This window comes from Podarcis gaigeae (genome assembly GCF_964106915.1).
Source record: "Podarcis gaigeae genome assembly, chromosome: 4".
Taxonomy (NCBI): domain Eukaryota; kingdom Metazoa; phylum Chordata; class Lepidosauria; order Squamata; family Lacertidae; genus Podarcis; species Podarcis gaigeae.
The window spans coordinates 53,875,190-53,902,062 of NC_139677.1; the positions used below are offsets into that span (position 1 = coordinate 53,875,190).

General features: G+C 38.7%; 1 protein-coding gene across 2 annotated transcripts in view; it reads right to left on the minus strand.

Annotated features, from left to right (window-relative positions):
- DYRK1A (dual specificity tyrosine phosphorylation regulated kinase 1A) overlaps positions 1-26,873 on the minus strand; it is a 111,363-nt gene that overhangs the window by 37,286 nt on the left and 47,204 nt on the right. For both annotated transcript variants that reach the window (XM_083734761.1, XM_083734760.1), the window contains exon 2: positions 24,683-24,764. In XM_083734761.1, coding sequence (XP_083590887.1) covers positions 24,683-24,692 — 10 coding nt within the window. In that variant the 5' untranslated portion in view covers positions 24,693-24,764. The remainder of the gene's footprint in view (positions 1-24,682; positions 24,765-26,873) is intronic.

Consider the following 26,873-nt stretch of genomic DNA (forward strand, 5'->3'; position numbering starts at 1 on the left):
AATTCCTTCCAGTAGCACCTTAAAGACCAACTAAGTTAGTTCTTGGTATGAGCTTTCGTGTGCATGCACACGAAAGCTCATACCAAGAACTAACTTAGTTGGTCTTTAAGGTGCTACTGGAAGGAATTTTTTTATCAGAAGCTGTGTCAGAGTTAATAGCGGTACAAACAGATTGACAAATAAACCTATAAATGGAACATCAAATGTGCATGTAAAACCAAAAACCTCACACTGTGCAGCAAATTAATATATTAGCTTGTTTTCTTTAGATACAAGTTCTTGATTGAAAGGATGATGTTTGGTAACCCAGTCAATCTAGGAGAGGTAGCACTGCATGTCTTTCCTCTCTCTAAAAGAGCAGGGCTGCAGCCTGGGCATGCTCCTGGACTTTAGTTTGCTCTGAGGGGATCATTTTGTGGCAGTGGCCAGGAGTGCTTTTTACAGTTTCATCTGGAATGTCAACCAAGTCCCTCTCCCCAGAGTACAGTAGTACCTCGTTTTGCGACCGGGATCTGTTCCAGAGCTCTGGTTGCTGGCCAAAAAGGACGCCGGACAAAGAGCCGCATGTGCACGCACGTGGAGCAGTTTGTGCTTCTGTGCATGCGCAAAGCGCGATTTAGTGCTTCTGCACATGAGCAAGTGGCGAACCAGAAGTAACTTCTAGGTTTGCAGAGGACATTCGACGGAATGGCCACTCGACAAGGCAGACACTAGACGTGGTACCACTGTACCAATTCCCTTTTAAGGACTGTCCTAGGAGACTGTTCAGAAGTTTCATGTGATACAAAGCACAGAAGTATGCCTCTTTTCAGGGGTTCAAAGCAAGCAGTCCCTGTGTTTGTTGCTACTGTGTTTCCAAGCTTGATTCACTGTGTTGTCAATGACCTAGAAAAGTCTGCACAGACTAGGCTCAGCATTCTTGAGACATTTTTCTCCCTCATGAATCCACACCTCCATGCTTTGGGAACGACTTCTAACTGCCCTGACTCACAAGAGGCGGGCAGATGATAGCCCTATCAACTGTCCTCTACCCTCCTCTTGCAAGTTGAATTGGGCCTCAGAAGAGAGCATTCTCTGGGATAGAATTTCCTACAAAAAAGAGACCTATCTTTCTCATGTTCATTTTCTTATTAAGGATTTACATACTGCCCTTCAATCAAAATTATCCCCTACAAAACTGCAAAACATAAGAAAACAATTTAAAAACATGCAAAATAATACTAAAGGGGGCAAAATATATAAGATCAGTATACAAAACAGCCAAGATAAAGAGCGGCTAAAAGATCTGAGAAATTTAAAAGGTCTTTGCCTGGCACCAAAATGATATTAAGGTAGAAACTAGGCAAACATACCCAAGGAGAATATTGCAGAATCAGAAAGTCATCACTGAGAAGACCTTCTCCCAAGAAACCCTTAACGTATCTCAGATGGCAGTTGCCCCCAAATAATGGCCTCTGCTGAAAAAATGGAAACTGGTACTTAATTTCTGTTTACTGGTTGAGTTGGAAGATGTTCAATGAATAAGATGACACTTTCCTCTGAACACAATAAGCATTGTCTTAAAAAAAAATGCCTCCTCTTCCAGAGAAAGAAGTCGAACTACCTTCCGGATCCAACCAGAAGAGCAGAAATGACTTCTGAACCCCCAACTAATCAAACTCTCTAGAACTCTGACAAGTCCATAAGTTAGCTCATAAAAGGGGGAAACTACAAGACAAAAAAAAAAAAAAAGCAGACTTCAAGTAACTCACAACACTGATAAAAAGCTGACTTTTCTCCCTACGGAACAAAAGACCTGACCTAAATCTCCTGAAGAAGGTAAGATCTGCAGGGCAGGATGATTCCTTCCATGGAAGAGGAGGCAAATAAAAAGGAAAAAAAAACCATCTTGCCCATAATGTTCAGAGGGAGGTGTCACCTTATTCACAGAATGTCCTCCAATTCAACCAGGTAAATTTTGGTTTACAGACAAGCACAAGTGAAGACAGACAGGTCCATGCTTAAAAGACTTCAAAGGGTTAAGCTGTGGCTCTGAATTGGGCCGAGAATGAGCAGAGTGTCAGCTAAGTTAGTGAAGCACCAATGCAGTATCATTACACCCAGTCCCAATTAGCCCAGAATGCAACTGATAGTTTGCTGACTGCAGTTTCCAAACTATCTCTGAAAGGCAGCTCCAAACAGGAGCAGCCAGCAGGCCTGGTTGGCACTGCCAAGTTGAGCCACAAACAGTGGCATTGCTGCTGCTTATGGAGATGGTGTAGGGGCAAAAGGTCAGGGTGACTGAATGAACCTGCTCCTTCGGTGTGAGTACAGTCCTATCCAAAACACAGTAAATACAATACTTTTTATTAATGTGATAAAAACTTACTGTTTTGTTTTTAAGTTAATTTGATAATGCAGGTGTTTTGTTCTGCTTTAAGTACATTTAAGCCAATTTAATGTTTTGTATGCAGCAGTGGCCAGTTCCGGCAGTTGGTCCGGGCTTCATCACCTAATATTTCCTAAAAGCTGGGAAAGGGCATTGGGGCTGAATACTCCTTCCCTTGTACACTCCATTGGCACTTTACTATATTTCTGACTTGTATTAATCCATAATTTCCCTGGCTTTCCATTCTGGCTTCCTAACTGGGATTTTACCAGAGTTCTCCAGTTCTGCTACAGCCAAGAACTCTCGCTTAATACAAGCCAGAAACAAAACACCGAAGCAGCTCATGAGGCAAGGTAGGGGGGAGAGTGAGGGTTTGGCTCCAGTGCACATTCCCAGCCTCACAAACCATGGTTCATGAAGTCTAAGGTTATTATGCAATCAGGTTACTAAGGCAAATCTAAAAGGCAGGGTATAAATTGGAAATTGCTGAATTTAAATTCAAACATAAATATATACCCTTTTGTGGGCAATAAATAGTGCTTTTTAGTTTGCATATTGCAACTTTAATTAAAAGCATTTGAACTTTCTAATCAAAAGGTTTCTTAGTCCTCAATACAAATTAGATTTTTTTTACCTATGCGTGTAAATTCTCAACAAAAGTCAACAAATTAAATCAAGCATTTCTCACTTGTACATGCAAAGACATAAGATATATCTGAACAGTTGGTAGAGAAAAATGGCAAGCATCTACCCTATCAATGTACAGCAAGCATGCCAAACCATTACAGCAAGAGCTAAACAAGGGATGAATACATCATATGCAATACCCACATTACACAAATCATTTAATACTCTCTTCCATAAAACAGTCCAGAGACTGGGGGAAATCTGTAAGTGAGTATAGAAAAATTGTGATAAGCAAGCGATATGTTATATTGCATTCTTGTTTGAAATTTGCTTTCTAAAATTTGAGTATATTGAAACTATGTCATCCTTCAAATTGTTTCCATTTAAATGAATTCTCTTAATATCATTCTGTTGTTCCTTTCAGTTTTTCTTGGCTACATTTGCATAATGCTCAATCATACTTTTACCATACCCCTCACCTCCTCTGGTATGGCAGAGAGAAGACAGAAACTTTGGCTTCTGTTTTCCACTAACAGCCGTCTCTTGCCATGTCTCTTATGTCCCTTATTTTTTGTTTCTTTTAAAATTGTCATAGCTACTCACCATTTTTGATCAATTTCAGGGCAGTACACTACAATATAATAAAAACATCGTTCACAGGGCCAATCCTACCATTAGGCAGAGTGAAGTGAGTGCCTCAGGCAGCATATGCTGGGAGGCAGTGGTGACCCTCAGCTCTTCCTCCCTAACTTCATTACCATGCCTTGGAGAAGAGAGCTATGTGACATGCACCTAGCCCTCCACCTTTATAGCTACCCTGCTGATCACCCTCAGAGGCAGTGTGATGCCCCTTTGCTTGTATTAAAGTAGAATTTGCTACTATATGTGGAATAAGTGCATGTGTGTGCCATTTTGGCCTTTGCCTCAGGCAGAGAAATGTCTTGGGCAGGCCTTGATCCTTCAAATAACACTAAAAACTGAGAGGCAATACATTCTAAAACATATCACATACAGAAAGTATTCACCAAATTTCCAATAAATCATTCTTTTTCTATTTATAAAATAATTGAATAATAAAATAATTGCATAGTTATTTACTACTCCATCAATCCTCCTGTGAACAAATGTGTCCCCAACAACATTTCCTCCCACAGTTAAATGAAGCAACATTAACAAGGTCTGAGTGTTTGTACAGTTCAGTCTCATATTTCATTTGGAACCCAAGAACAACTAATTTTCAGGATCTATCGCTTTATAACATACAGTATTAGTTTGTAAAGTAAACATTAGAGTAAAAATAAGTTTTACCTATTAATCTAAATGTAGTGAAACACCAATAAAGAAACACCATCCACATGCATTTTCTGGAGCTAGAAAAGATGCCACTGGGGGGGGGGGGATCATTCTAAAATGATCCTAGTGAATAGAAACCAAACTGGATAAACTAAACCTAAATTGATATCATTCACTGGTGGGCATTAGAAATATCACTTGATAGTGGTAAACATAAAAATCTTTGAAGCTTCTCTTGATGGGCATATGAATGTTGGGAAATTCCATTCCACCTTTAGTTGCAGACATGGAACTGTTGAATGTCACATGTCTGTTTACATACCAGCACAGCTTGCTGGTAACTTCCGTTGTGTGTATAGCTTTTGCTTTTCACTCTCGAACTGAGGAGACGAAAGAGAGACAACATGTTTTCTTTGTCCTGATTTATGCTTAATAAATCTGTAGTTATTAGTACGCTTCCACAAGCCTCACGCCACTTCTGTTTGCGCAGTATGCTCTGCTAATATAGTATGCTCAGGCTTTGAAGTTGCTGATTTACGTCGCACCAGAGATCGGGGGATCGTCACAGCTGGAAGGGCATGATCCAGCTGGGGGGTAGCCAGCTGGCATCTCGACCCCTGAAGGATGCCAACAGTGAATACAGGTTACAAAACAACACAAAACTCCTTGTACAAGATTGTACTAAGATCAAAGAAATGGTCCTGTAAGCTTGCTTCTCACTTGTGTGCCTGGCTTTGGGAATTTTAAATGAATATATCTAGGCTTCATAGTAACTTGTTAGTCCACAAAGAGTAGAAATTCACTTACTGTAAAATCTATACTTCAGTAAGACTAGAGTACCACCTTTGTAAATTGGAAGAATCTACTTTCAACACCACTCCTGAATCCAATGCAAAAAGAGAAATGGGGAAGTATTCAACTAAGTAACTGCATTATCACAAGGAATAGCACTAGCACAATGGGCTTTGCCTTTCTCCTCCTCCGACAAGCAACCTGTACCATCCCCAATCTCCTCCTGAGGGTTGAAGGGAACCCCAGAACAGATGGGGGCATAGGAAAAGAGAGGGGGAGATTGCTCAATTGTGCAGGGTGATATCTTTATGCTGACACAACAATCTGCTTAATGCTACTCTGAATGCAACCCATAGTGTTGAGTGCATATTGCATATTGATGATGCCCAAGAGTGAAAGATTCAGGAGAAATTGTAGGGTTGCCATTCCAAAGGAGCCAGGCCTAAAACATATTGAAACAGATCCAGATAATCAGCTTCATCCAAGACTATAAGATAGGTGGTAATTATCTTCAACATAATTATGTGTCCCTACTTTAATCCAAACTGTGCTGGAAGAAATTGGACCTGTCCCAATTTACTGGACATGAATATTTTTGTGGGGGGGGGATACTCTATTACTCCACAAAGCTTTTATGCTCCAAGTTAGAAGAGATCTGACATACAGAAGATTTTAAGGTTTTTTTTTAAATCTCAAAAGCTCTTTTTAGAGCTACCATGTTTTTCACCACCACAAATAAATCTCATTCATGTACTCCATCATTAATAAATCTGAAACAAACAGTGATTCACGTTCTCAGTTCCTTCATGAGCATGTTAGACATTGCCAGTCCTTAAAAATATTGACTATAAGTATCATAATGTGGCTAAAGATTGTTAAGTTATGGATATCCATTAATTGTCTGAAATATGAGCACTTAATCGCACCTCTCCTGGATTTCACTTATGATTAATAGTCATCATGTATACATGATTTTTTTAAATCACTCCAGGTAATAGAATATGAAATATGCCTGTGACTGGATGAAACCCCATGTAGCAATCATGCTGACAAATCCATTATTTTCAAATTCAGGACAGCTTCCATGGAATTTCCTGACGCAATATAAATTCCACTGGAACTGAATGGCATACCAATGTCCTTAGGCTCTTTGATTAGCTGGGCTTCACTAGGCCTTGAAGAGGCTTCTAGGCAGCAGTGTGCACTGACTATATACAAACTGAAACTTCAGACGCCTTGAATGCTCCAGTGCATGAGCAGTGATGGGCAATGGGAATAGGTCTCATGAATCTATGCTGCCTTGAATTCACTTAACAACTACAGAAGGCATTTATGGCTTCTGATCAACCATGGTAATCTTCTGGGTCACCTGTTGGAATCAGGCTTAGGAGACATTGTTATACAACAGTTCCATTTCTTCCAGAATGATAAAACTTGGAAGGTGACACTATGGGCATTTTGCTCTGCCTCAGAGCCTATGGCTTACAGAGTCCCTCAGGTCTCTAATTTGTCCTTCATGCTTCTCAACATCTACATGAAACCACTGGGATAAGTAAGCTGAAGCTCATCAGTATGTTAAGACTCAGCTTTACCTTCATCTTCCTTTTCAGGTTCCAGGGGGCTGTTGAAATCCTGAACTAGTGCCTGAAGTCAGTTTTAGAGTGGATGTGAACAAACTAGTTGAAGCAGAATCTGAGCAATACAGAGGTGCTGTGCATAGCCTCAGCTCCAGAAGGCAGTTTACAAACTGGGCTGGTACTTCCCCCAAAAGTCTTAAATATGCAGTTAGGAATGCCCCTGGATCCAGTGAAGACATCAGTAGCAAGGTATTGTATTGTATTGTATTGTATCGTCTTGTATCGTCTTGTCTTGTATCGTCTTTGTCTTGTATCGTCTTGTCTTGTATTGTCTTGTCTTATCTTATCTTATCAGTTTGGGCTATTATGCCAATTGGGACCCTATCTGGAGAGGGTTGATCTTGGCTCAGTGATCTATGCTCTGGTCATGTCAAGAACAGACTATTGCAATGAGCTCTACATGGGGTTGCCTTTAAAGAAATTTCAGCTAGTCCAGTATGTGGCTGGACAATCAGCATCTGTAACATTTTTTATATATCGGCTGCACAGCATTTCCAGGCCAAAACATTATATTGGACAGTCTGCACTTTCCTGCCCACAGGTTAAGATCTGCTTCAGAGCCTCCCTTGGCGTGTTTAACCCTATGTTGGCAAAGTAGGTGACCACAAGGAAGAGGTCCTCCTCTATAGTGGCCCTACAAATTTGGAATTCCTTTCCATCAGGCTGATGCCAATTTTGACACTGCTCAGTTTCTGGAAAGCACTGAAGACCTTTCTTTTTCTATTGGTCTCCTGTGTGTGATGTCTTACAGGCTGTGGTTTGGCTTGGTTGAGTTGCTTTTTTATGGCTCTTAATATTTTCATGACGAGCTTTACTGAGTCACTGTTTTTAAGCTAATGTATTATTGTTTGCCTCTTCTCTTATTGTTTTATGTTTATAAGCCACTTTGGATGGGTATTACCTAAAAAGTAGCCTTAAAGTATTTATATATAAATAAAACAGAGGCCTAGGACTGTCTCTAAAATCTGGAATGCATCACTCAGAACCAGGTACAGCTGTGACATATTTTGGTAAACCCCTTCCTTTGCCACCCCACATTTAATCATACCTTCTACCCAGGTAAAGCTCCAATACACTACAACATTAAGTTTTAGGAGAACACTTGAGCAATATTTTTTACATTCTTTATTCATCTGTGTTACCGGGTTGGTAAACAATGGGGACATGGGGACATAAGACCTTTTCAGGGGTGATCCTGCTCCATAGGAACTTCCTTCCTAGGGAAATATGTCTGTCATTGTTGGTCTTCAAGAGAACTTCAAATGATATTTTGTTCCAGTCTGTGTTTTGTTAATTATAATGTGATGTGCTTTTAAATTTGTATTGTTGTTACTTACAAATTATTAAGTTGATGGAATATTTCATTTTATGATGGGATTTAAACTCTCACAAACTGCCTTGTGAGGGCAGTGTACCTGTAAGTCAAGTTTAAAATTTTATGAATAAGTAATTTATTTACTCATATTGCCATTGTCTTGACCAAAGTGGCTAAGCAGATGTTATTCTACAAAATAAGCCTGATCCAGAAAAAAGACTGTAGATCAAATCAATGGAAAGCATTTAGACATTTCTTAGTAATTATTTTTTTTATGACAGCAATGCCTTCTCACAACTCCTAAGTAGTTAAAATTAAAGTTAAAAACTTAAAGAGAGCCAGAAATATAGTGCACAGTACACACAGACTTCAGTATTTTCACACGTCACATACTCCATACAATATTGTGGCACCATGCAACAACTTCATAACATATTGATGTAGCACCCTCCTCAATTGTGCACCAATGGCATCAGTTGCAACAGACAAAAAGATGTGAAAGGAAGTTGACAAGCTACAAGGAAATAATCAGGAACAATTAACAGCACATAGTTGGAAAGAAATTTCAAATTCCTAAATATCATTAAGCTATGAGAAGTTTGATGTGACGGGCATCTGGCATGACTCAGCCACAATAGGGGCCAAAGCTAGTCCAATGAACAAAGTCCAAATAAGACCCACATAAACTGGCATTCTCAAATGCATCCCATGCCTTCTGCTCAGTATCCATTGATATCACAGCATTGGCAGGCAAATAGCCTTGGCTTTTATCATCAATTTTCCCCACTGCTTTGCTTTCTATATTCAATCTGTCACCAAATCCTGCTGCTTCTCCCTATAGTGCATTGTCTTATAATACCATTTATGCTCCGATTCATGCTCTATTCTTGTTACCACTTACATTTTCCTTTCTGAGCTTCCATTGTCACACCCGTCTTCTCAAAGCTTATGCAGCCTCAGATTGTTTTAGTGGCTCTCTGTCTTCCACATCCAATGCAAACTCCTTGTCCTGATCTTTTAAGAACTCAATCTACTTGTCCAGTTCTATCTTTCTGCTTTTGGTTTTTGATACAAATCTGCTCAAAACCTTCACTCTTCCAGACTGTCAACCATCCAAAGGTCTCTAGCTCTTCTATAAAGCTTTGCTTGTTCTCTCTTGCTGCCTGCTTAAACTTTAAATGATTTGAATTCCCTCTCAGAACAACATACTACCACCTCCCTCTTCCTTCAAGTCCCTCCTAAAATGCACCTTTTCCATAAAGCCTCTTTTATAGTTCTCATCTACAAACAAAATGAAGTCTACCTATGTATAGATACATTTGATCTCATTCATCGCTCATTAAGTATTGCCTCTATCTCGGCTACAGTATTCAGAACAAGTAAAAGAAAGTACTTCTTCATGCAACACATAGTTAGACTATGGAACTCGCTTCCACAGGAATCAATGATGGCCAAAACTTGGAGGACTTTAAAAGAGGACTGGACAAATTCATGGAGGGCAAGGTTATCAACGGCTACTAGCCACAAAAAATATTTTTTGCCTCCACTGTCAGAGCCATATGCCTCTGAATACCAGTTGCCGGGAACTGTAGGTGGGCAGAGTGCTGTTGTGCTCCTGTCCAGTTTGCAGTCTTCCCATGGGCATTTGGCTGGCCACTGTGAGAACAGGATGCTGTTCTCATAGCAAAGGTACCTCAGGTTAAGAACAGTTTCAGGTTAAGCATGGACCTCCAGAATGAATTAAGTTCTTAACCCAAGGTACCACTGTACGTGTCTGTTTAATCTCTAATTGCCAACTGCTTTCAGTATTAAATACCGTATTGGCCTGAATATAAGCTGCACTTTTTTTCCAAATTCCGACCATGTTAAAGTGTGGTTTAAATGTGCGACCTTACACAAATTGGCTTTTACGATATCTCTGCTGAAACAGACATACGGTAAAATGGAACAAAAAATGTTTTATTGCCGATTTGCGAGCTTGAGACTGTTGTGCAATTAATTCTAATGTCATTCATCACTTTCACTTGCAGGTCCTCTCTAGTACCCGTAGGATTTTCTTCTACATTTGCCATTTACAGGTATGAGCGCGTGCGGAATTTTAAGGGAGCAACTTCTATTCAAGTATTGTCTTTTTCTCTCCCCCCCCCCAAATTTTAAAAGTGTGACTTATTTGCGGGTGCAGCTTATATTCAGGCCAATAAGGTAATGACTATCCTGTGCTGAGTTGGCAGAAGGTGCTTGGCTGTCATTCCCTATCTTTCACCCTTCTTTTCTCACAGTGTTAGACCGATTAGTGTAGGATTTTGTAGTGAGATCTTGAATTAGAAACTTTCAGCAGACATCCTACTACTCTGTTTAAAGATATGCACTTATTAAGTCCATAGGAGTCCACCCACCAATAGAGTAAGTACACAAAGATACTGATTCTTGCATGTACTGATCTCTTAGTTTGCCTGCACAGGAGATCCCCAACTTTGCCTCAAGTGTTCCAATCTAGATCATCTGGGCCCTGATATACTCACACGTTTCCTTTCTTTTTCTATCTCATACCAGCTGCTCTTTTCATCACTTTCACTTTCTCAATTCAAATTCAGGAGAGCCTTTTATAACTGGCTCCCTATATTTTGTCTTCCTCTGGTGACAACTTCTTGCCCTGATGTTGCTTTTTCCCAGACAAGAACCCAGTGCATCATGCATTCCCAGTTCCTCCCAATACCTATACAATTGCCAGACTGTTATGCTAAAAACCTGTGTTCATCAATTCTTTATTTTTACACTATAACCTAAGCATATTCACTTATAAATATATGCCAAGCATCTTTTCTGCTAATTTTGTGGCTTTTAAACGGCTTTTAGTTATGATTTTGTGTAAACCCTCATATTACCTTCTGTCTAAGTATACTTACTCTAAACATTATTTATCAGTCACATATTATATGAATATGCACGTTATTCTAGTCCTCAGGATATAGTGGTGAAGGAATCCGTCTGGCTTCAGCCTCAGAAAGGGGCTTGTGTGTGCTTGGGGCACAGCTGGGATTTACACATGTAAAGGAAATTAAGGGATAGCTGGATGATTCCATAATATTTTACATTTGGACAAGCATAACAGATTTTGTAGAAGTAAGCAAATGGAATGCAAGATCTGTCTTAAAGCCAATAAAAATTAAAATCAAAAGTATATGTAACTGTGGTTTGTCTGTAGTTTTATAAAAAGGCAATTTGTGCTACACAAAGAACGTAAGTTTTAACACCTCAGATATAAATGGAAGATGCTCCTCAAGTATCTGACCATGAGCAAAGAGTCTTCTTCAAATATCTACTTCAGTAAGTTGGTGCACCTCAATTAAACCTAGAGATCTCCAACTAAATATAGCTTCCCATTTTGCCTTAACTAGCCACAGAAATGTGGTGGGAAACACAACACTCTCTTTCCAAGAGATTATCAACCACTATTGGCATGCCCCTAAGCAACATGCCATCCTAAGGGTTTCTCCCACTACTAAATACTAAATACTCCTCACAAAGGCCTGATAGCTCCCTTTGTGAACCCTTTTCTCCAAAACCCCTTGCCCAGAAAACAAATGTATTTATCACTGAGGTCAATCTTGCAATAAGGACCCTGTTACTTTTCAGTTCTGTACTAAATTTAACTCATAAGTTGCAAAAAAAAGGGCGTTAGGAATAAGTTGGGTCCTTAAGATATGCATGTGGGGTGGGTGGATTGTTAACAAAGACAGAGTATAACAGGAATAGAGTATGGCTGGTGGACACTTTTACAAAAAAACTGTGCAACTGCATTTCCTAAGAATGTAAGAAGAACCTGCTGGATTCCCTTCTGGGTTCTTTTCTCTGCCCCACTGGATGACCCTCTGCCTCTACAGTAGTACCTTGGGTTACAGATGCTTCAGGTTACAGACTCAGCTAACCCAGAAACAGTACCTCGGGTTAAGAACCTTTCTTCAGGATGAGAACAGAAATCACACTGCAGTGGCATGGCGGCAGCGGGAGGCCCCATTAGCAAAGTGGTACCTCAGGTTAAGAACAGTTTCAGGTTAAGAACGGACCTACAGAATGAATTAATTTCTTAACACAAGGTACCACTGTAGTCTCCCCTCTCTAGCTCTATAATAGTAACTAGGTATATGAGCCAGGTAGCAGATGTATGGGCCAAACGTATGATGCATTATTAGCTCTTTCTAGTCTGTATGTTTCTCTATTTATTATATTTATTGACTGTCCTTTACCATAAGGTCCCAGGATAGGTTATAAAAATGAAAGACACAATTATAAAACATTTACAACCATAGAACAAGAAAATTGTAAATACAAACAAATCCATATATTCAGTGGTACCTCAGGTTAAGTACTTAATTCCTTCCGGAGGTCCGTACTTAACCTGAAACTGTTCTTAACCTGAAGCACCACTTTAGCTAATGGGGCCTCCTCCTGCTGCCGCGCCGCCGGAATCCGATTTCTGTTCTCATCCTGAAGCAAAGTTAATAACCTGAAGCACTATTTCTGGGTTAGCGGAGTCTTTAACCTGAAGCGTATGTAACCTGAGGTACCACTGTAAAACAATTAAATACAATTCTATACATAAAAGCAATTTAAAAAGATCCAATACAGATGCAGACTAGGATAAAGATATCCACATAAAAGACTTACTGAGCGTGGAAGTTATTTCATAGGCACCAAGAAGGCAACAGAAATGGTACCTGTCTAATATGGTACCTTGTTGTTGTTGTTGTTTAGTCGTGTCCAACTCTTCATGAGGCAATTCCAAAGGGCAAGTGCCACTTAAGTCCCAATTCCTATAAAATGGTATCCTCACAGGCAGAATGCAGTGAACAATTGGGTATGTAAGGGGTGAGATGATCTTCTGGTTATATTGTCCCAAGCTGTACTGGGCTTTTACCCAAGTACTAGCACCTTGAAATCAGCTTGGTAGCTAACTGCCAGCCAGTGCAATCCTTTCAACAGCAGCATATTATGTCAAAGATAACCTGACCCAGTGTAGTCAAGACATCACATTTCACACTGCGAGCAGCTTCTGGGCCAACCTCAACAGCAGCCCCACATAAGAGTGCATTGCAATAAACCAATCAGAGCATAGAATACAGTGGACAGGCTCTCCAGGTTTTGAAACAGCCATAGATAACTCTCTTACCAGCCAAAGTTGGTAAAATTCACTCATAACCACAGAGGCCACCTGGGCCTCTAACAACAGATGGATTCAAGAGCACCCCCAGATTATGAACCTGCTCTTTCAGGAAGAGTACAACCCCATTCAAAACAGGCAATTGACCAAATATCCAGACTTGTAAACCACCCATTCACAAGGGCTGCCATCTTGCCCAGATTCAGACTCTGGTTGTAGGGCCTCATCCAGTCCACTACCAAATCCAGGCACTGGTTGGCCAGAATGTGCATGGCCTCTACTAATTCAGATATTACAAAGAAATATGCTAATGACACTATGACCCAAAACTGCTAAAGACCACTCCCATGGCTGTCATACAGATGTTAAATAGCACTGGAAACAAAATGCTATCCTGCGGCACTCCTCAGCACAACAGCCAGGGGACCAAAATACAATCACTCAATTGCACTACCAAAACAGTTCCTGGAAATAGTGAGATTATTATCTTAGGGTGGTTGGAAAACTAAGTCAGCTCAGGAGGATGTCACGGTCAAGGGTATCAAAAGCCATCAAGAGATAAAGTAAGAATAATAGTCACACTTCTGTCATCCTTCTCCCAATAAAGGTCAGAGTGACCAAGGAAAATTCAGTTTCATATGTAGGCCTGAATTCAAACTGGAATAGGTCAAAATAATCTGTTTCACCCAAGAGTATTTGCAGTTGTTGCACTACAACCCTCTTTACCACCTTACCCCGCAAAAGTGGTACAGTAAGTCTGCAAGTTATGCAGGGGTTACGTTCCAGGGATTGCACCTAAAGTCAAAATCGCATAAAGTCAAAACACATTGGGATTGCCAATGACTTTTTTCCTGGATGCCTGTCCCCTTTCAGTCCTTTTTTATTTATTTTTTAAAATTAAAATGCCAAGCATGTAAAGCGGAACATCTCTTTCAAGGCAGTTGGGATCCCTCACTTCTGTAAAGACACATTGACCACACCCTGCTAAAGACCACACACCCACAAGCTGCTAAAGACCACACATCCACATAGCCTTACCAACTGGCAAGAGACGATGGCCTGCTTGTTTGGACAGTTGTAGGAAGTAGAAAGAGAAAAGAAAGAGTGGGAGAACAACCCAAATGACAGCCAGAGTAACAAAGGAGAGACAAGAACAACCATACACCCACATGGGAGGTGCGGAAGGAGGCCATACCAGACCCCATTCACATACACAGACAGATTATTATTTTTTTCCAAATACATTTTTATTAACATTATATACCTAACAGGCATACAAACAAATACAAACAGATACAAAAGAAAAAATTACAACAAGAAAAAAGTAAAAAATATACAGGCCAAACTTTTTCCTCTCTCTAACTATACAAAGAGAGATTTATCCGGCTACTTCACAAAAAAGGAGAAAAGAAAAGAAAAAAAAACCACCTCCTAGACTTCCTTCCACCCTTTTGGTAAGTATCGAATATTTACTTCCATTCACGTATTTGATTTTTGATCTGTAAACCTAAATTCACACGCTGGTAGTATTATTCTGACCCCGCCAGTCACATTAAACATTTATTCCAATGTAGTTCCAGTATTTACTCCAATTTTTCAGAGATTTCTGTTCATCAAGGTCTCTTATTTTACCTGTTAATTTATCAAGCTCAGCATATTTTATCATTTTAATTTGCCAATCATTTATATTGGGGATAGTTTCCACTTTCCAATATTGTGCCAACAAAATTCTCGCTGCTGTGGTGGCATAGAGGAATATCGTTCTATCTTCTTTTTTAATATCTTTATCCAACATTCCCAGCAAAAAGGTTTCGGGTCTTTTGGGGAAAGTGTATTTAAATATTTTTTTAAGCTCATTGTAAATCAATTCCCAAAAGCCTTTCACCTTTTTACATGTCCACCATAGATGATATAGGTCACCCTCCACCTCCCCACATTTCCAGCATTTCTTATCCTTTAATCTATACATTTTGGCCAACTTCACAGGGGTATGATACCACCTGTATAGCATCTTCCAAATATTTTCTCTCAGGGACATACATGCTGTAAACTTTATGTTACGGTTCCACACTTCCAACCACCTTTCAAAGTCGATGTTATAACCAAAATCAATTGCCTATTTGATCATTGCCTCCTTGACCTCCTCGTCCTTTGTGTACCACTCTAATAGTATATCATAGGTTCTAGATAGGGTTTTGTTTTTACCTTCTATTACTTCTACATTAAATTTTGATTTTTTATCATCAAAACCCAACTTCTTCTTGTCCTCTTTTAACAAATCATTCACCTGGTGGTATTGCAACCACCCAGTGAATAGATTTTTTATCTCTTCATAAGGTCTAAGTCTTGGCCCTTGATCTGTTTTTCTTAACATTTCTTCGTATGTGGCGTTTTTTCCCTCCATATTTATTTTCTTCACCGTTAATGCCTCAATCGGTGAGATCCACCATGGGGTCTTTCTTTCAAGGAGATTTTTATTCCTTTCCCATGTTTGGTATAAAGGTCCCCTGAAGATATGATTTAGAAAGCTCTTTTGAGCCTTCACTTTCCCATACCAAAGGTACAAATGCCATCCGTACCAATTATTAAAGCCTTCTAAATCCAGCAGGTCTCTATTCTCCAGTTTAATCCAATCTTTTAACCAAAGTATACAGGCCGCTTCATAATATAAACTTAGGTCCAGGAGAGAAAAAACCCCTCTTTCTTTTTTATCTATCAAAATTTTCATTTTTATCCGTGGCCTTTTCCCCTGCCAGATATACTTTGCCAAAGCTCTCTGCCACTCTTTACATTGTTTCAGGTCTCTAAGTATGGGGATGGTCTGGAATAGAAATAGCATTCTAGGCAGAATATTCATTTTAACAACCGCTATCCTCCCCAGAAAAGAGAGTTTCATCCTCCCCCATATTTCCATGTCTTTCTTTATACTCCTCCAGGTGACATCATAGTTATCCTTATATAAATTTATGTTCTTGGCTGTGACCCATATACCAAGATACTTCACTTTCTTGGCTACTGCAATTTCCGTCCCTCTCTCTAAGTCGGTTATTTCTTCCTTTGTTAAATTTTTAACCAACATTTTGGTTTTATTTTTATTTATCTTAAGTCCTGCCACGACTCCAAATTCTTCAATCTTTAATAAAACTTCTTTTACACTATTTTTTGGGTCTTCTAAGGTTAGTACGATGTCATCTGCAAAGGCCTTGATTTTATATTCCCTCTTTCCTACCCGGACTCCTTTTATTTCTGTTGCCCCCCTCAGTCTCTCATTCAGTATTTCTAGTACCGTTATAAACAATAAAGGAGACAGGGGGCAACCCTGTCTAGTTCCTTTGTATATATCAAAATATTCTGTTGTAGTGTTGTCTATTACCAATTTTGCCTTCTGTTCCTTGTATATTGCTTCTATCCCTCTTCTGAATTTCTCTCCCATTCCCATCGTTTCCAAACTTTTCTTCAAGAAATCCCATGAGATGTTATCAAATGCCTTTTCAGCGTCTATAAATACCAAGGCCGCTTGTCTGTCTATACTCATATCCAAATATTCAATAATGTCTATCAAATTCCTTACATTTTCCCTTAATTGTCTCCCTGGGAGGAAACCCGTTTGATCTTTATGTATTTTGTTGTTCAAAACCTTTTTTAGTCTTTCTGCCATTATGTCTGTGAATAATTTATAATCATTATTTAATAATGAAATTGGCCTATAGTTTTTCACTTCCAGGGTATCTGCATCTTTTTTAGGGATCAAGGTAATATATGCTTCCTTCCAGGTATTCGGGATCCTTCCTTCCTTTAATATATTATTCATCACTTCTCCTAACACTGGGGATATTTGATTACTTAGTATTTTATAATATTTGACCGAAAGGCCATCTGGCCCTGGCACTTTCCCACTTTTCATCCTTTTAATAGCCTTTTTTATCTCTTCTTGAGTAATTGTCTGGTCTAATATCTCATTTTCTTCTTTAGAAATCGGTTTTAGGTGATGCTCTTGCAAAAAATAATCTATTTCTTGCTTAGTTTCCTTTCCTCTTTTATATAAATCCTTGTAATATTTTTGAAATATTTTTCTTATCTCTTTTGGCTCTTCCACAATCCTTTCTCCTTCCCTTATCCTACTAATCGTGTTTTGTTTTCTTCTTTCTCTTATTTGCCACGCCAAATATTTGCCTATCTTATTTGCCGACTCAAATGTCCTCTGATTCATCATTTTAATTTTCCATTCTACCTCTTGGTCAATTATTGTAGAAAATTTAGCTTGTAATATCTTTATATTCTGCTTTGCGGTCTCCTCGTTGGGGTTAATAGTTAACTTTCTTTCATTTTCCATAATCTGTGTTAGGATCTGTTCCTTCTTTGTCTCTTTTTCTTTTCTTACTTGACTATTTTTCTGTATTAGGAAACCCCTCATAACTGCCTTTCCTGCGTCCCACACAGTCTCTATGGCGGTTTCCCCATTTAAATTCCATTTAAAATAATCTTACATACACAGACAGATTAGAGGGGGGCGGATGGAAAAATGAGCCTTAATAGAGGAAAAGCTTGAGAGAAAACAGCAAATCAAGCAGGAAAGACAGACCTGCCTATGTCAAAGCAAGAACATGACAGACTGAAGTGACATGGTGCCTCCTGGGAGTCACCTGCTTCCTAAGACATTGTGCCTGCCTTCAATCACTTGGTAGGGCCCTAAAGCCCAGCCCGACTGGCTCCCTCCCACTACATACTAGCTTTTCTGTGAGCACATGTGCATGCATATGTGCCTACAGAAACACTAGCAGACCTGGAATCAGTAGTTAGTTAGCCTGGTTGGGTTCAGATGTCTAAACAATCCAGTGTTGAGCTAAACCATTAGGTCTTCAACTTTTGGATCAGAACTCTTTTTCAGGTCCCAGCCTGTTTCAAGACCAAGCAGCACTACCATCACTGCAAATATATAGTGAAAAATTAAGAAATTGGTACCCAACTGGTTGTTTGGATAAAAATTGGGCCCTGGATCTGAAACGGTTGGAGACTATTGAGCTAACAAACCATGGTTTGGTATTACATCTGAATGTGGGCAAGTGAAGTAGCTTGGTTGGTTTTCATGGAACAGGCACTTCAATGAAAGGCAAGTAAAACATGTCTTGGTACTGTAGAATGCCCAGCACATTTTAATATACTGTCAGAAATAATGGCTGCTATAGCTTCTCTTTCTCATGTTGGCAATAATACTTTGGTCAACAATTTCAAAATAACGAACTATTATTATGCTGTCTGAGTTTTAAAATAGAAATAACTTTAAAAAGTCACACAGCTGCTCAGAAATTTCCAATCTCAACATTCCAGACATCTATCATTCCACAGTTTGTCATCTCCAGCTATAATCAAAATATTGTCACGCACATTGAATGAAAGCAATTTTTAAATACTCATATACTTTGATTTCTTTGTTAGCCACATGCATCTCAGAAAGAAAAACATCACTCCTGGAAGTACCCTAATGGAAACAAGTATCACCTCAGTCCCACCTACACCTTCCACAAGAGCTAGCATAGTTTTTATTACTTGTTTTCCAATAACTTTTTCACTTTCAGTAAAGCATACTTATGGATAGGACCTCGACATTTACTTTCAGTATTTAAATAAAAATATTTTGAAGCTCATAATCCACCTTGGGCACCTAGAGCTATTTTATTTATTACATTTTGAGACTGCTTTTATATATACATGGCCCTCAAATGTTTTACAAGGGGGAAAACATGAAACAAAAAAGCTTGAAGTATAAAAAAAAATCTATTACACAATTCAGTTAACATAGCTTTCAACCCACAGTTTTTTATCATAATTATTATAACTTGTTAAACACAGTAGAGAGTAAATACAATTAGACAATAAGACAATAAGGAGAAATATTTATCCATCCAAACCCTAAAAAACAATATTTAACTACGGTACTTTTCTGAACAAAATAAGTGAGTGGGATGGCAAGCAACGCTAGAAAGCAAGCACTGTTTTTAAAATCCTTACTTCTACTAGGCTAGCCTCTATGGTATACAGTGGTACCTCGGGTTAAGTACTTAATTCGTTCCGGAGGTCCGTACTTAACCTGAAACTGTTCTTAACCTGAAGCACCACTTTAGCTAATGGGGCCTCCTGCTGCTGCCACACCGCCGGAGCCCGATTTCTGTTCTCATCCTGAAGCAAAGTTCTTAACCTGAAGCACTATTTCTGGGTTTGCGGAGTCTGTAACCTGAAGTGTATGTAACCTGAAGCACATGCAACGCGAGGTACCACTGTATAGAGCTGGCTAATTAGAGGCATCAGATTGTTAGTAGTTCAGATATGAAATGTCCAAGCTATATGGTACGTGCTTGCTACACGGAATACCATGATGTGCAGTGGTTCCTGCATTTTGGTTGGTCTTTGCAACCAAATTTATGGTCTTTGGGATATCCCTGTAAGAACATAAGATGACCCTGCTGGATCAGGCCAATGGTCCATCTCCTCCAACATCCTGGTTTCACAGTGGCCAGACAGATGCCTGTGGGAAACCTGCAAATAGGATTCGAGCACAAGAGCACTCTCTCTTCCTGTGGTTTCCAACAACTGTATTCAGAAGCACTGCTGTCTCCAACTATGGAAGCAGAGTACAGCTAATAGCCATTAATAATCTATAATCCTCTTTTAAAGCCATCACTGACTCCCGTGGGAGCGGGTGCCATAGTTTAACTATGCACTACATGAAGAAGTGATTTCTTTTATCTGTCGTGAATCTTCCAACATTCAGCTTCATTGGATGTCCACGGATTCTTTTCTCTAAACTAAAAAGTCCCAAATACTGTTTTCTTTTCCCATCCCCTTGATCATACTGGTTGTCCTTTTCTACAACCTTTTCCTCCTCTATCTACAAAACCATTTTTGAGATGAGACGACCAAAACTATACACAGTATTCTGAATGTGGTTGCACCATAGATTTGTATAACAACAATATATCAGCAGTTTGATTTCACTGGTTGGTGCTGGGAAATAAGCACGGATGAACAGTGTGCAGTTCAATGGATGTGTGGTGACTTGTAATGTGTTGTCAGAGGGTAAAGGATTCTCCACCTAGATTCATGAGCTGAGTGGATTTATTAACTCTTAATGATGAAGAGGAATTTTTTGCTGGCATTATATAGATGCCAAAATATTTCAACCATATCTAAAGGTCTGCAACTAGCCTTCTGTAGAAACAGGAAGCTTGGCTAGCTAGAGACATGTCTCACACAACAAGGCTTTGTTTTATTATCTAATATGTATAGATATTACAATTATTATTTGCAATATTTATTATCAGCATGTGGAAAGAGACAGTATTTTTCTTCTACATTTTCAGCTAGGTATTTTGAATTTGAGCTTTTACCAAATAAAGGATAAAGCATGATGCTTTAACAGTAGCCTATTCTCTTATTGCTGCAAGCATGGCCCTATATTCTATGGGAGTGCACTGATTTACAATAACCAATGAAAAATTCAGTCCTGAAAACGAAGCCTAAATGATAGTTCTGCCAATAAGTTAAGTGGCTAAGGGCTGCAATCCTATATATGTGTGCTCATTAGGCCTTACTCTAAGGTTAAGTAGGTACAGGTTTACAGCCTAAATCATAATCTAGAGATAAATTTACATTTTATAATTTAGATCAGGAATTGTCTAACTATATGTTTCTCAAATAGTCAAAATAAAACAAAAAGTATGTACTGGGGAGAAAAATAATAATTTCTTGTGTTGCTTGTTTCATTTAAATATAACCTGTAAAGCTGTTTCTGCATGAAGGACTTGTGCAACCAAGAATTGTCAATCAGCAGATCATTGGCATGCATGCATAAATCCCTCTATCTTCCTCTTTCCCTCAATTAAATATGCATAGGTTTTAAACAGAAGCAAACAAATCTGAAGACCTGCCATGGGATGTGAGACACTGGTATTTACAGCTTTGACAGATTCATATTCTTCTGGATTTCATATTATATTTAAGTAAAGCCTTAATATAAAGTATCAAAATGAATTATATTACGATAAAGCTTACTGTCAGTACAATCTGTCATAACTGAAGTCATAAATGCTCAGATTTAGGATTTTATATATTAAGTTTATTAGGTAACCAATGTCTTATTGTGCATTAGTCAAGACTTACACTTAATAAACTGTTAGTTTTCTTAACTCTCAATGAGCACAAATCCCAAACACCTCACAGTAGGAAGTTTCCTCTCCATTAAAGACAGCAAATGTATGAAGCCAAAACAATCAAGTACAGTCATTACTTTTGATACTTGACTTAAAGTACTACTGCCACTATTGCCAGCTGCTGAGTTTCTCTCACCAACAACACTTGGAAGTAAATAAATTCTGAATAAAACAATATTTCTGAAGTGTCTAACAGCCAAACCATTCTTATTTTTTTGAATTAAATTCAGAAGTATATTTCACTCTAACCTGCTCTCTCCAAAGGAGTAATGATTACCCTTTCTCTAAGAGTCCACCCACTAGGTAAATGAACCTCTGGTCTTGGCAAGTCTCCTTACAGAAATGAAGCAAACACAGAACATGCAGCCATATCTTTAGATGAGTAGTTTTGATTTATAGGAGCCTCTATTTTCATTAATTTCTTTCTTGGGACACACTAAGTTCTCCAAGGACACAGTGTTTGGAGCTGACTGTCCCAAATTTTAAACAGCAAAAGCAAGCTCTATACCTTTTTTTTAAATCACAAAATGCTTCACCTACCTGAGGATTATAAACACAGCAACAGACCTATAGCCTATAGCCCAAAAATATGTAGTGGAAAAATGGAACAAGGAAATTAGGTCTCCTGTGGAAGTAGTAGGGCTGCAAGCACTAATCAATGTATGATCAGCTAATTAAAGCATTAAACAGAGACTATTTTTCTATGTAAAAGGAAAAATGGTAGGAAATATCTGGCTTTTGAGGACGAGTATTTATAAATGTAAAATATGGATACACACACAAAATTTGAAGGCAGAGATATGTAAAATATGAATAAAATATGTAGTGTTTATAGTTATCATACTGGCTTTCTACTGGACCCAGTCAATAAATCCCAAACTTTCTGTCCTGTATCTCATTAGGATTATCCAACAAATTCACCTGAGCAATTCTCTATTATCTGCCCTCTACTTGGGTTCTTAAAATAAGTTCAGTTTGAAAGTTCTGGCCAATCTTACACCTAACTCCATCCATGACTGACTTGAAAATATGCACTACTGAGTTAAATGGTTCATGTTTCCAAGTAAATGCACACAGGATTACAGCACTAGACTTCAAATGAGTGATCTTGCTTAGTGCCCTTGCAAGTATACAGAAAAAGCGAAACAGAAATCCATTAATTTCATGATTGCCCTCACTTAGATACAATTCTGAAATCATGTGGAAAAGGGTGATGGACTGAGTGATAAAATATTTTCAATTATCAATCTAGTTAGAGCCTTTATTCCATTTATTTGAAAACCAATTTCAAAACGGGAAACATGATTTCTCTCTCTCTCTTAATGATAGCCTTTTAAAATTAAAATTACTTTAAAATTCATTCACCCTGTTTGCAAGGTACTCAAATTCTTCATTGCTGGTCTTCCTTTTTAGTGAGGTCTTTCCTTCCACCTTGAAAAATAGCCAGCAAGCAAGCCTCTGTTATGACTAGTAGTTCTAGCCGACAGCTCCAAAGGCAAGAAGGATCTCCCCAAGAATCAGATATAGTTTCAACAAGAGGTTAGACCAGGCGTGCCTAACAGGTGGCCGATAGGCCACATCTGCCCCCCAAGAGCTTTTTTGTGGCCAACAGCTTAATGAATTTGTCATTTTAAAAAATTAAAGTAAATACTTTTTTTTAAAAAAACTGTTGATTGCTCCACCGTGATGATGCCAATAGGCTTTGTGCCGCCCCTCAAAAAATGTGTGTCTGTGTATACATATGCACATACCACTCTATTTTAGATAAATACAAACGAAAAAGCATTATAAAGAGAATATATTTACAATCATTCTGTGAAAGAGCTAAAAAGATACAATGTGACACGTTATTCTGGAACTTTAGGATTCAGCACATGAAAAAGGATACCCATCTTTCAAAAAATTTATCTGATTGTAAACCAAAGTCCTTCTATAGCAAATTAGCTGTGTCATGCGGGAAGGGGGTGGGGCAAGCTGCTGTGCTAAATTCTCCCAACACTGGAGGAAAAAAGGTATCCATCAGGGTTGGTGGCCACTGATAGCCTGTAATCCTTTTTTAAAACCATTCAAGTTGCTGGCCATCACTGCCTTATGTGTTCAAGTTCACTTTTGTCCATCTGATGCTTCAAGAAGTGTGAACACTTTTTTAACACACTTTTAAGCAAAAGAAAAAGGTGGAGAAGAGGTAAGTGGAAAAGATGTGAGAAAAACCATCTTGCTAATTTAAAATATATATATCCAATATTCCAGGTGATAGTTAAAGGTAAATCTCAGGACAGCAAAGACAGAAGACTCCACTGTAAACTACATATACAAAAACACAAGATAATCAATGAACCACAAACTTTTCCAGTTCTGCACTATTCCCCAAAAACACACTTTATTTGTCTTCTCATTATGAATTGTTTTATAAAATAGAACTTTAGCCAAAGAAAAAAAAGCTTTATAATATTCAGAACTCTTAGGGGGGGGGACTGTGATGGTTGAAACCATTTTTTGTACAATATATAGTTTATACATAAACAGTAGAGGTAGGTAACCTTTTGCCTTCCACATGCAGTTGATCTACAGCTGCCATCATCCCTGACCAATGGCCATGCTGGTTGCAGTTGATGGGAATTCCCTTTACTTTCAGTATAAAAATGCAATACAAAACTATCTGAAAAGTAATAATCTTTGCCAACATTATTCTATAAGCCATGTTATAGGGGATAAAACTATTGTGGTTCACAAGCTGATTAAACTCTGAATAACTTGAAACCATTTTTCCATTCTTTTACAAGATGCAAAACTTGCTATTTTAATACTTTTTTATCTAAGTTATGCCTCTCAAGCAAGAGTTTCTGATTTCCCTGCCCACAACATGCAGCAGAATGAAATGGTAGCACAAAGATACAATATAACAGAACATACCACTTCAGTCCAGACAATCAATCAATCAATCAATCAATCCCATAATTAAAAATGTTTTATGTAAATGGAACAGAACAGCAAATGGTTGAGCTAGAACTTTTCAACCTCATGTGCTAGTTTACTGAAACATGTTTCCTGTCATGGCTTCCATGGTGGGTGGAATATAAAGCTAACTGAATACATAAAAATATTCTACCACCTCATAATGCTTTGTGTACAACCAGCTGATGTTAACCGACAAGCTTTTTTGTTTGGTGACTTACTTGCCACAGGTTACCAAGATAGTGCCTATTTACAAGTCTGACTTAATAAAATCAAAGTATACAGTGATTAATATAAATCAGGAAACTTTGAAACTTAAAGAATTACCTGTATGCATCGTCTTCTTTCAAATATCATACCATCCTGTGGGGTGGGGGGTGGGGACGTGGGGAGAGGCCAGCAGCAAACACTGTGAACACAAAAAACATTAGTTACCTATGTGGATTCAGACACAATCTAATAGGGTAAGAACACAGGAACCTGCCTTATCCCAGGTCAGAGTATCTAGACCAGTAATGATTAGAGCTGTTCAAAACCTTCAATTGCCTTTCTTTTAACAATTTGAGAAGGGGAGGACACAGAACATGCTTTCAAAAAGGGTAGAGTGGGAGCAAAGTTCAAAGAAATTTATTCCTGTTTTCAAAGGAGGGAGCTGTGCTTACCTCATTTTACTGTTTTTCTTCAAGCATTGTGTAAAGTAAAAGCAGAATGAAGCTCTTATGCCAGCTACATTGCATAGTCATGTGGGAAACTAAGGAAGTGCTGCCACACTGGAAGCCCTGCATGGCTGAGTGTGTGCATGATGATTTTAAAAAGCTTTAAGAGAACCTTAAGAGCTTAGCAGCACTTCCTGGGACACCCACATGACTACACAACGTCATGCTGTCACCCCAAGAAGTGTTGCCAAACTGAAAGGCCAGAATGAGAGTTTCATGCTGCCAGAATGGGCAAAGGGGTTTTACTTACACAACATCTAAAAAAAAGACTTCCTAGGCCACATTGTACAGTAAAATAAGTTGTGTATGCATCTCTAAAAATGTTATGAGAAATTTGCATTGCACCTATGAAAGGTGCAAAAATAGCTCCCAAATTCTCCAGGAATGAATGGCCATGTGAAATTGGAGAACAAGTTTTGGCCTAGCACTAGTGAAGGCTACTCTGACTGGTAATAGTTGTCCAGGATCTTTAACAAAAGTCTTTGACAATGCCTGGAATCACACCCTTACATCCCTATATAGGGATTATATATGGCAAGTATACAGTGGGTAGGAGGCAAAACAGGACGACAAACTCCTCCTCATATTCTTAGGCAATGACAAAGAAAATTCAAAAGAGAGAGGAGATGGGACAGGGGCAGGTTTTAAGCCTCCCTGACAAGACTGGAGTAGCCCTAGGAAACTAAACATCACCTGCTCTCTGATCCTATTTAATATGAGATGCCAGGGATTGAAGCGGGTGTCTTTGGCAGGCAAAGAATGTGCTCTACAAGTGAAACATGGTCCCTACTTTAGAAATGTTCATCCAGACTGTGTCTGGGCTAACCATCCTTCCAGAATGGCCATTCTCTATTACAGTCAGCTGACTTAGTACAGTGTGGCCAATGACCAGCACATTGATATAGCTGGAAACAATTCTGTGTGCAATGGTTCCAAATCCTGGTCAGTGCATTTGAAATCCACACATCAAGAAAAGTGTCTAAATCATATAGAGAGTTTCAATGCCATCAACATGCATTCTTCTCCACAATAAACGCAATACACATAGTGAGAGTGGCTTTCAGAAATTATGGTTTTAACATGAAGCTGTTGTCATATTGAAATACTTCATCCATCTCCAAGTGGTAACAACGTTATAGTCGCTCTATGCAGGATTCTTTTGATTATCAACATCTATATAATTTCCTAAATCAACTTACGTACCTTAATCCATAGTTTCAGAAGGGTCATTTATGTTGCTCTGTACAATGTAACTTATTTTTCCACACTCTGCTTCTTTGTCTACTTCCTATGTCTGCTTACCAGACTGTAGACCAAGCACATTCCTTTGTCATGAGTAGGGCTGGGCGATATCTGGTTTTCAACATCATGATATATCACCAGCTAAATATCATTATATACCAATATATCACGGTGTCTGAAATAAGGATGGAGTTATGTAGAGGCTCTGGCTGGCTTCCCACATTGTGATTTTTGCATAGTGCATACACACACACATACACACACACACACACACACACACACACCATGATTCGCAATATCTTGCCACATCAAAAATTATGATACTGATATCACCATATGGATTTCAAACAGGTTTTGGAGATACATCAATATATCACCCAGCCCTAGTCATGAGAAAGACCAAAATCCTGGCTGAACTCTACCATCTTATGAATTCAAGCTCACCTTGATCACACTTCATTTAATAAAGTCACTAGCTTACAACTAGAAGAATGGGGCAAAAATATAAAGGCACAACACAATGAAGCCAATTCTTCATTAGAAATGGACTAACAAATATC